An 11,883-nucleotide genomic window follows, 5' to 3' on the forward strand; every position below is an offset into this window, starting at 1 on the left:
TAGTAACACATTTCCCGTCTCCCTGCCTCTATAGTATCTACAGCATCAGCTATTTATTTAGTGCCACCATTTCTGCAGCCCTGTACAAAGAACTCACATCAGTCAGTGCTTCATTGGAGCTTACAGTCTAACTTCCTTAACATACATACACAGACCGAGAGAGACTAGGGTCAATTTAATAGCAGCCAATTACCTACTAATCTGTTTTTGGAGTTGGGAGGAAACCGGAGCACCCGGAGGAAACCCACGCAAACACGGGGAGAACATACAAACTCCACACAGATAAGGCCATGGTTGGGAATTGAACCCATGACCTCAGTGCTGTGAAGCAGAAGCGCTAACCACTTAGCCACCGTGCTGCACAACTAATAACAAATTTCTCCCTCTACATAAATTGGTAATTACACATTTCCATTCTCATTGCCTCTGTATTATTAATATTATTATTACCATTTATTTATATAGCGCCACTAATGCCACAGCGCTGTACAGAGAACTCCCTCCCATCAGTCTCTGCCCCATTGGGGCTTACAGTCTAAATTCCCTAACATACACACACAGACTAGGGTCAATTTGTTTAGCAGACAATTAACCTACCAGTATGTTACATAGTGATATTTTCGTCAATGCAATGCCGATACATATAAAACAGATTTTAATGGCTTGAAAAATTGTCCAATTTTTCAACCAATTTTTTTTTTTTTTTTAAAGTTCCAAATTCAAATATGAGGAGTCACAGGCAGGAGGAGTTTTCAGTTAAATTCACATTTCTATTTTGACATAACATTCCAGCACTACTGTATCGGACCTGGGTAAGTTTTTGGAGAGAGCTGTCTTGTACGTCTGATCTAAGAGATGGGGATCCTCTCTTCTATTTGCTAATTTGAAGGAGGGTGTTTGAGGTTTAATAAAACCCCCTAAGAGGTGGAAAGCTCCTTTAATATAATATATACAGGTATATACTTTATCGTTGGTTATTTTCAGGAGTATCCTGGCTGTAGTTTAGCAGTGTCGGAATATACTGTAACCGATCACGGCTGCGGAAACCTTGTGGCGTCATATAAATAAAGAATAACAATAATAAGAACTGATCATCTGCTTTCATTGTCCCTTGTAGGAGCTGAACAGTCCAGACAGGATCACCGAGCAGATCAGTAAGGATTTGGCCTGGTTGTGTTCTCAGCTGTTGGTGATGTGGACCAAGTTTCTGGAAATAGTAACGCTTCAGCCGGATGTGACAACCTACCTCATGCAAGAACACCACACCCTGCGGGTAACTTAGTTCTCCTTTCTAAAATCATTTCTGACAGTTGTACGGTGTTGGTCAGTGGTCCATTGAGTGATTTTTCTATCTTTAAGCGCGACCAATTTGTCCTAAGGACTGTACACTGGCTGAATGGACCATGGACAGGGGCACTACAGAAGGACATAAGGGAGTGAATATATTAAGTATAGCTTGACATGGGTAATGTGGGTGGTGTAAGGGCTATGAGGCCTGGATGGCAGGGGGGACTGGTGATGCCATGCTTAGAAGAGCCTTAGCTCTGCTTTTCAGAGAGCAAAGAAGACGCTTGGGAGGCTGGACCTGCATCACGGGTCCTCCCACATATTTTACCCTGGAGCCGAATGGTGTAGCCTTCTGACACTGCTAGGACGTTCCCGATGAAGCTTTTTCCTCTAATACATCCAGCATTGATAGATGGCAGCCGTAGATACAGTAAGGTCAACAATACTAGATGGACAACGATATTCCGAGCTTTGTTTCCTGATGGTGTCTACTGACTATGTGAATCATTTATGTTCTTAAAAGAACAATATCCAACATTTTTGCTTTTTCTTTATACACTCTCCAGCATTGCTCAGTGCTCCCCGCATCTTCCCCCCACACAGAATTATGGGCATTTATTGTATGTTACATATTTTCTTTTTGATTCAATTTCCTCCTTTTTTAATATCAAATATCTACTATATAAATGCCTAGTGGCGTGTGTGAAAAAAAAACAACAAGCTGCAGCGCCACCTGCTGGGCAGAGTTATACACTGACCTATATATTTCTTGAAGGAGAAGTGACAGTTGGGAGTGGTTGGTGGTTGACGGGGGTGACAGTGGGGAGTTTTTAACACCTTAAGTAGCTTAATGAAGGATGTGGCGATGAAGATGAAGGATGAGGTGATAGAGAAAAATGATGAGGTGGTGACATGTGGACAAAACCACGTTAAAAAAGGGCGCTTGTGTTGGGAAGTAACGCTCTTTTCCTGAGGAGGCCTGGGCTAGGCCCAAATGCATGACAAGAACCTTTTTAACACCTTAAGTAGCTTGATTTAACTAGAATGCATGAGTATCATGCACGGGTTAAATTGTGACATATATATATATATATATATATATATATATATATATATATATAGATCTTATTATACCAGTCTGCTCCTCCGTCACCCCCATTATTCAAATACACCTTCCTCCATTGAAGTTTACTTAATCAAGCAATCACAGTTAATTACGCTCCCCAACTTGGTAATTAATAAATGGATATATATCCCTCCCACAACCTAGCAGATGCCTTCAGTCTATCTCCCTGATGAAGTCCGCTTGGATCAGGAGATAAAACGCGTTGGGTTTATATATTTACTTCTAGATTACACTATAGAAATATACAGTCAAGATTCAAGATTCTAGCTTTATTAAGTACATTATTTGAGTAAGAAAAGGGCAAATCTTTATCAGTGTTTAATCGTCCAGCACAGCAGACATGCTTCATTTATAGCAGAATCTCCCCGACAATAGGCATGGAATAGAATCTCCACACATTCCCTTACAACAATGGTAAGAGCATCATAGCAACCACCCCCGGTCATGTCCAAGAACACAAGGCTGTAAACCTGTACATCACACCCACAGACCACAAGAGAAAGTCCACATTATAGTACATCCCACATAGCTCCATCTCTGAAGATGCTCCTCCAAATTTAAACTATAGAAAATCTTTCCAAAAGAAGAGTTAGTGTTAATACTCCACATAAGTCAGAACTCCAAACAAAGAAAAGGGTATGCACTTTTGAAAGGGACAGATAATCTCATCACTGCACAGAGAAAGACCAACACCAACACCAGACCCAGAACTGCTTTTATCTGATTTTCCTTCTACAAGGAAAATAGACACAAATATCATATGCCGCAAGAAGCAATGCACAACCTGATCATAAACAGCTGAGAAGCATGCACTCCATACAATCAGGAACAGATACTAAATCTTGTAACAGAGGGTACATGCTCACAAGATAAGTCCTACACATACCCAACAACACCTATCTCCACCGCTGACCACATATAATTAGATATAGCTGATACTTCTCCAGTCATTTCTAATTCTTCTACCAACAGGCACTTACAGTGCATAAAAAAAAGCAAAATATTTTTGCAGTCTGTTCTTTTAAGACCATAAATGATCCGATAAACAAGCACACACAGTGCTGAAAGAAAAACAAAAGAACTATAGCCAACCCACGCAGAGTGTGGGCATCAAACAAAAGCATATGGCAAAACAAAAGCACACAACAGCACCATGCACAGAAGTCCCGTCTGAATGCACTATGTCACTCCCCAAGAACCTGCAAATATCATTTGGAACCCCTACCTATTCCAAAAGGCAGCAACTGAAGACATATTACAAGCAACTTTCCGCTAGAGCAGATGCTCCTCACCCATTCTATAATTATTTCAAGGGTTAGTTAAAAACTCCATATTCATCCCACTTCTAACTAGAGATGGTCACTGACCCCCGTGTTTTGGTTTTGGATTCGGTTTTGGATCTGGATTACCGTCGTGTTTTGGTTTTGGTTTTGGTTTTGCAAAACCGCCATTGCGTGTTTTGGTTTTGGTTTTGGTTTTGTTTGGTTTTGTTTCGCTATTTTTTTGGAAAATCCATGTTTTTGGGCCTAAATTAACCCAATTTAGTGCTCCAACTGTTTTAGAGACAAGTAATCTAATTGTTGAGGTAATAAATCATCCAAAAAAACAGTTTAATTCTTCGTTGGTAGGCCTATTCTACACACAAAACAGATTGTCTTCCTCTCCATCTATGCATATTGCCAATGCAGCCATCGTCTTTGAATGTATATTACACCCTACACTTATAGTTAAATATGTAAAGAAATGGAAAAAGCCAGTTTGGTTTCTGTCTCTCAAGGCCCCCCTCCACTTGTATAAAATACCAAAAAATTCAGCCATTATAGACTGTACAATATTAATTGACATGGAGAAAGCCAGTTTGGTTTCTGTCTCTCTAGGCCCCCCTCCACTTGTATAAAATACTAAAAAATTCAGCCATTATAGACTGTACAATATTAATTGACATGGAGAAAGACAGTTTGGGGTCACTCTGTCTCTCTAGGCCCCCCTCCACTTGTATAAAATACCAAAAAATTCAGCCATTATAGACTGTACAATATTAATTGACATGGAAAAAGCCAGTTTGGTTTCTGTCTCTCTAGGCCCCCCTCCACTTGTATAAAATACCCAAAAATTCAGCCATTATAGACTGTACAATATTATGAAAAATGGACAAAGCCAGTTTAGGGTCACTCTGTCTATGACACCCTACCCTTAAGGATAAATTGCCCTAACAGCAGCCTTTCAAGATGGTATGTGATATGGAAATGCAACAAGTCCCTTTCCTCTTTGGGGGTAGATTGCACCCTACACTTACATAGAAAGTTTTAAAAAGATGTTATCGGCATCATCTTCAGCTTAATCCTCACCCTCATCAGTGTGTACGTCATCATCACAGACTATCAATTCATCGCCGCTTGAATCCGCCATTAGAGAACAGTCAGTGCTTGGATGTCTTGGATGGTGAAGGCCTTCCTCGTGGAAGATGTAGTTCATTTTTATAAACATCATTTTCTCCACATTTTTGGGAAGTAACCTTCTACGGCGATCACTGACTAAGTTCCCTGCTGTGCTGAACACTCAGAGTACAGAGTTCAGAGTACACACTGGAGGGTGGGCAGCTTAGGTATTGCAAAGCAAGTTTGTACATGGGTTTCCAAATGGCCTGCTTTTCTTCCCAGTAAGGAAAGGGACTGTCTGACATTTCCATATCAACTACCTCTTGAAAGTAATCCTCCACCATCCTTTGCATGTTTATACTCATATTGGATGGAGTTATGGGCAAAGTGACACATTTTTTTGAAAAATCCTTCAAACCAGCCCAGATGTTAAATTGTTCTGGTCTGCCCCCTGTGTCTTCCCTGCTTCTTTTTTGGAAATTTAATTTTTTACGAGCAACAGCTTGAGAAAGTGAAGGAGGACACGTCGTCAAGCCGAGGCCCAGTTCAGCGGCCAACTTGCTGAGCAATAGCTCCTTGCAAAAGTTCACATCTCGCTCATTTACAAGTAAAGACTCAATGTAGGTTTTAAACCTTGGATCAAGCACAGTGGCCAAAACGTACTGATCCGAGTTCAAGATCTTAATAACTCGAGGATCATTGTGAAGCGAATTAAGTACTTGATCGACAAGGCCAACATACTTTGCTGAATTGCTTGCTTTCAGCTCCTCCTTCATTTTCTCAAGCTGCTTTTCCAATAGTCTAATTAAAGGAATGACTTGGCTCAAACTAGCAGAGTCTGCACTGACCTCACATGTCACAACTTCAAATGGTTTCAGCACCTTGCACAGCACTGAAAGGATTCCCCACTGTGCAAGAGTGAAATACATCCCCCCTCCTTTCCCAATGTCATGACTTGTGCAATATGCTTGGATGGCTTTGCGCTGTTCCTCCATCCTCTGAAGCATGTACAGGGTGGAATTCCACCGAGTTACCACCTCTTGCTTAAGTTGGTGGCAGGGCAAGTTAAACTGCTCTTGGAGCTGCTGTAATCTCCTACATGCTGTGGCTGAATGCCTGAAATGGCCTGAAATTTTACGGGCCACCGAAAGCATCTCCTGCACCTCACGGTTATTTTGTAGGAAGCTCTGCACCACCAAGTTGATGGTGTGAGCAAAACAGGGAATATGTTGGAAATCACCCAGCTGTAATGCTCGCACTATATTGTTGGCGTTATCTGAAATGACATAACCTGGGGAGAGTCCGAGTGGTATAAGCCATGCATCAATCACATCTCTCAGTTTGCGTAACAAATTGTCAGCCGTATGCCTGTTAGTGAAGCCGGTGATACAAAGAGTGGCCTGCCTGTGACAAATGTTACGTAGTGGTGTACATGCTGCTGCTGTTCCTGCTGGTGAAGGTGAATGACCAACCCAGTGGGCTGTCACAGTCATATAGTCTTTGGTTTGGCCACTTCCACTTGTCCACATATCTGTGGTTAAGTGAACAGTGGGCAGAATGGCATTTTTCAGCGCAATCTCTACATTTTTACACACTTTTTGGTATAGTTGTGGAATAGCTTTACGGGAGAAATGGTGTCGCGATGGAATTCTGTAACGCGGACACAAAACCTCAATTAACTGTGAAAAACCAGCTGCGTTTATTGTGGAGATTGGACGCAGATCTAACACTAACATTGCAGCCATGGCGTCTGTGATTCGCTTGGCGACTGGGTGACTGCTGTCATATTTGCTTCCCCTCGCAAATGATTGTTTCACAGTTAATTGCTGAAATGTAGGACTGCTCATTTTATTAACCTGCCTCTGGGATGATGATTCACCCCCAGCAGCAGCAACAGCAGCAGCAGGACTAACGCTTTCTTCAGAGGAATCAATAATAGTGCCGGAGTCATCCAGCCTTAAGTGGGATGCCGGGCTAACTCCGAGCGCTACTGAGGATATTGATGAGGATGGTGTGGTGGGTGTATTTTGTAGCCGTTGGTATGTCAGTGAGCGGAGGGTCTTAGCTGATGAGGGAGTGCTTGTATTCTTTTGGGAAGAACTTTCAGCTTTTCCCAACACTTTGCCATGAACTCTCGTTAAATGGCGTAACATAGACGAGGTTCCAAGATGGTTAAGGTCCCTCCCTCGACTGACTGTGGCTTCACATACACTACAAATGGCTATACAATTGTTGTCTGGATTTGGGTAGAAATAATTCCACACATAAGAAGTGGATTTTTTTGTTTTATTCCCAGGCATGACAATGGCCTTTTTCTTGTCACGTGCCAGAACTGCTGCCACTGGTGCAGGACTTACACAAACAACCTCATCCTCATCAACATCCTCATTAGCGCCCTCGTCGCCTACACAAATCTCCCCCTCATCCTCTTCTAATTCCAAAGTGGCATCCTCAATTTGGGTATCACCGGCTACACTCGGGCTATTAAGGCACACATCAGCAGAATGCTCACGATTAGACATCCCACTGTTGGATGGACTCTCCACAGGGATTGTTGTCATTTGTGAATCAGAGCAAATATTCTCCTGTAATGCCTCACTGTTATCTTGCAGCTCGGCTTTGACGCGTAACAGTAGTTGTGCACCAATTGTAGGCTGGGTAACTTTTTGGGATCTGCCACCAATAGCCAAAGGTGAAGGCCTCATTCTCTCTTTGCCACTGCGTGTGTAGAATGGCATGCTTGCAATTTTTTTTTTATCGTCACTTAACTTTTGCTCAGTTACACTTCTTTTTCGCTTCAATACAGTAAATTTTTTTTTGGTTTTTGTTTTTTGCACTAATTTGAAAACACTCTGTTGTTTGACATCGCCTTGGCCAGATGACGTACTGGGAACACTAACATCAGGACTAGTGACAGAACCTGGTTGCTCATTCAGATCATATGTGGACTGCTTTGAATCCATTCTGAGCGCAAACCACTGGGGAGTGCTAAAAATTATTTAGTAGATACTGCTGACAGTTATGACTTTTGACAGCCAGAAATATTAATGCACAATTAGGGAGGACACCCCAAAAGCACTGAGGAGTGCTAAAAATTATTTAGTAGATACTGCTGACAGATATGACTTTTGACAGCCAGAAATATTAATGCACAATTAGGGAGGACACCCCAAAAGCACTGAGGAGTGCTAAAAATTATTTAGTAGATACTGCTGATAGATATGACTTTTGACAGCCAGAAATATTAATGCACAATTAGGGAGGACACCCCAAAAGCACTGAGGAGTGCTAAAAATTATTTAGTAGATACTGCTGACAGATATGACTTTTGACAGCCAGAAATATTAATGCACAATTAGGGAGGACACCCCAAAAGCACTGAGGAGTGCTAAAAATTATTTAGTAGATACTGCTGACAGATATGACTTTTGACAGCCAGAAATATTAATGCACAATTAGGGAGGATACCAAAAAAGCACTGAGGAGTGCTAAAAATTATTTAGTAGATACTGCTGACAGATATGACTTTTGACAGCCAGAAATATTAATGCACAATTAGGGAGGACACCCCAAAAGCACTGAGGAGTGCTAAAAATTATTTAGTAGATACTGCTGACAGATATGACTTTTGACAGCCAGAAATATTAATGCACAATTAGGGAGGACACCCCAAAAGCACTGAGGTGTGCTAAAAATTATTTAGTAGATACTGCTGACAGAAATGACTTTTGACAGCCAGAAATATTAATGCACAATTAGGAAGGACACCCCAAAAGCACTGAGGAGTGCTAAAAATTATTTGGTAGATACTGCTGACAGATATGACTTTTGACAGCCAGAAATATTAATGCACAATTAGGGAGGACACCCCAAAAGCACTGGGGAGTGCTAAAAATTATTTAGTAGATACTGCTGACAGATATGACTTTTGACAGCCAGAAATATTAATGCACAATTAGGGAGGACACCCCAAAAGCACTGAGGAGTGCTAAAAATTATTTAGTAGATACTGCTGACAGATATGACTTTTGACAGCCAGAAATATTTATGCACAATTATGGGGGACACCCCAAAAGCGCTGGGGAGTGCCAAATATGAAGAAAAAATAATAAACCTCTATCCTCCTCTCTGCACTAGCGATTTTGGTTAGAGCAATTGCAAGAACAATATTGTATTCTCTGTCCCTGCTCTAATTAGCCTATGACTACACCCTGCTCTCTCCCTCTGTCAAATGGCGATGGATTGCTGTGGAGGCGTGTATTTATAAAGTTGAAGTATCGCGAGAACCGAGCCCCCAGATCCGACGACGTCACAATGACGTTCGGCCTCGATTTGGATTCGGAATGGGCGGGAGAGTACCGAGCTGCTCAGCTCGGTACTCGGATACCCAAAGTTCGGGTGGGTTCGGTTCTTGGAGAACCGGACCCGCCCATCTCTACTTCTAACCCACTTATACCCTATTTTGTTTATGCGTATAAAGCTTTTTCTATTTATTTTATAGGTACGGAGGTTTTCAGAAGTGTTCTTCTACGCTGAACACGAGAAACCTGCTGCCATCACGTTTCAGGAAAACTTGTGAGTATGATGGAATCTCAGCTATAATAATGTAACATTATGCTTAGCTGCTATATAAAATGTGTTGCATTTGTGTAATTTAAAAAGAACACAAAGGGTGTGCAGGGATCACATTTGTAGGGAAACTCCTACACGTGTTTAGTTCGTTTTGACAACCAATCACAAGTCAAGACCATTCTGAAGGCTCTATGAGTTACCACTTTATTGCAGACCTGATACGGTCTGTCCATCATTCAGAGAATCTAGTGGGACTGTTATGTAGTCAGGTCATTGTACAGTGTATCCACCAGGTTTCACAATATCATCTGTATTGCTGAATGCTGGACAGACAGACCTACGATTAATAGTAGCATCCTGCAATCAAATGATGGAAGAAAAGAGAAAATGGAGATACATACATTAAGATAGACAATGTATGATCATCAAAGAAGGACAAGGGGGCAGGCAAAAAATGGCATCTGACAAAGAGGTAAAGAGATAAAAGACAGAGGACAGATAACTGAGGTTGACATAAAGTAGAAAAAGACAATTGAGTGTTTCCGGAAGTCCCGCAATACTTGCGGTCTGTGTTTTTGGTGAGTGATATCGAGGGGATGGGGACTACGTATTGCAGCAGGATTTCTGGGTGGGGGAGGTGGCACAGAGTCTGTACCTGTGGTCTGAGGTTTATAGCTATATTAAGGGAGAGATTCCTGTGAAAACCGTGGTTGTGCCTTTTTACCGTAAAATCTCCGCTCACCCCATAGAGGTGCGAGAAAAAAACTCAGCAGAGATTTCTGTAAAAATCCCGCAGCCACAATGTTGCGAGGAAAATCGCAGCTAATTGAAATCCCCCGTAGAGTGGTTATCATAAACTTTTTTTAGATGCCTTGAGTCAAAATTGCAACAAATTATCCCTGGTTATTTTATATATGTGACATAACAAATGTGGGGCTAATTCTGAAGACCGGTATAATAAGTTACAGGAAAATATATAAATTTGATATTTTAATAAGATAAAATAATAAATATTCTCTGTTTCTAGAATACAAAATCACGGTAACTTATCAGGAGAAGTCAGGAGTTCTGATTATTTTACGAGCATGCCCCCTTTACCTGTCGAGTGTCTGGACATCGATGGAGACTGGAACTCTCTCCCTCTTATCTTTGAAGACCGATATGTTGAATGCCCCAGGAAAGGTTAGTGAACAAGTTATCCTATGCTCGGTAGACTATATAAAGCACACCTACCATTCACCCAATCTCTTGCCAATACCTCAATTTCCTTTATTATACAAGACAGGCCTTAAGACCTGTGTAGAACAAATATCGAAGAAATGAACATGTTCATGGTATAGATGGATGAGAGGAAAGGATTCTGTTCTGAGCTTAGTTTGTGTTTTAGATGTCTTTGAAGAAGTGATATTGGCTGTTGCATCTTTTGTAAGTTAAAGGGAATACCCACCATCAGACACCTTCAGATTTTAGCATGCCCTTCTGCGACTTTTAATAATCCATTGCATTCATTTTTGTTTCCCTTCTGTGTATTCACCAAGACCTTTACATCATGTAAGCTAATTGTACCAACCATGCATATCTGTGTCATACCCAAGGGCAACGATAATAAGCCGATAAGCTACATTCACCTGAAGGTGGATATTATTATTATTATCGTAGATTTGTACAGTGTTCTGTAGCGATGTACAGTAGGGAAAACAGTACATACATAAAACAGGGACATACGAGGTAGACAAAATAAATACAGACATGGGGGCACAGCTGAAATAAGAGGAGCGTGTGTGGTTTAGAGTGGAGATTGGGATAGTTGTGAGGGTGCATTAGTTTGAATAGTGTTATCGGTGATAAGGTCATCTGTAAAAAAAAGAGATGGGTTTTCAAAGAGCGTCTAAAGATTTGAAGGCTGTGGGAAAGTCTGAAGGAGCGTGTTAGGGGAATTCCATAATTGTGGAGCAGCACGGGAGAAGTCTTGTAGGCTGGAGTGAGAGGTGGTTACTAGAGACGTGACAAGTTCAAAAGTAGATCTAAGAGGGAGGGAGGGAGGGAGAGTATTTTGATATGAGATTTGAGATGTATGCAGGGGTGGTGTTGTTGAGGGCTTTGTAGGTAAAGATGAGTAATTTGAATTTGATTCTGGAGGACACAGCAAACCAGTGTAGGGATTTGCAAAGTGGTGCAGCAGATGTGGAGCGGTGAGAGAGGAAGATCAGTCTTGCAGCAACATTTAGGATGGATTGAAGTGTGGATATATGGGTGTCAGGAATGCCAGATAGCAGGAGGTTGCAATAGTGAAGACGGGAGATGATGAGAGAATGGATGAGTTTTGCTAGCATGTTGAGTAAGAAAAGGGCATATTCTGGCAATGTTTTTAAGGTGGAGTCGCAGGACTGAGAGAGAGTCTGGATGTGAGGAATAAAGCAGAGGGCAGAGTCAAGTGTGACACCAATGCAGTGGGCTGGGAGACTGAGGAAAGTGTTGTGTAATTGACAGAGAGGGAGATTTGAGGGCAGGTGGTGACTC

The 11,883-nt window shown here is 41.6% G+C and overlaps 1 protein-coding gene across 1 annotated transcript in view; it reads left to right on the forward strand.

Moving 5' to 3' along the window:
* Nucleotides 1–11,883, forward strand: part of FAM135B (family with sequence similarity 135 member B) — a 146,369-nt gene that overhangs the window by 96,093 nt on the left and 38,393 nt on the right. Inside the window, exons 10-12 of the mRNA XM_075211682.1 lie at nt 1,118–1,273; nt 9,293–9,366; nt 10,391–10,545. Of these exons, the coding sequence (XP_075067783.1) occupies nt 1,118–1,273; nt 9,293–9,366; nt 10,391–10,545 (385 nt within the window). The remainder of the gene's footprint in view (nt 1–1,117; nt 1,274–9,292; nt 9,367–10,390; nt 10,546–11,883) is intronic.

This window comes from Mixophyes fleayi, chromosome 5 (genome assembly GCF_038048845.1).
Source record: "Mixophyes fleayi isolate aMixFle1 chromosome 5, aMixFle1.hap1, whole genome shotgun sequence".
Classification (NCBI taxonomy): Eukaryota; Metazoa; Chordata; class Amphibia; order Anura; family Limnodynastidae; genus Mixophyes; species Mixophyes fleayi.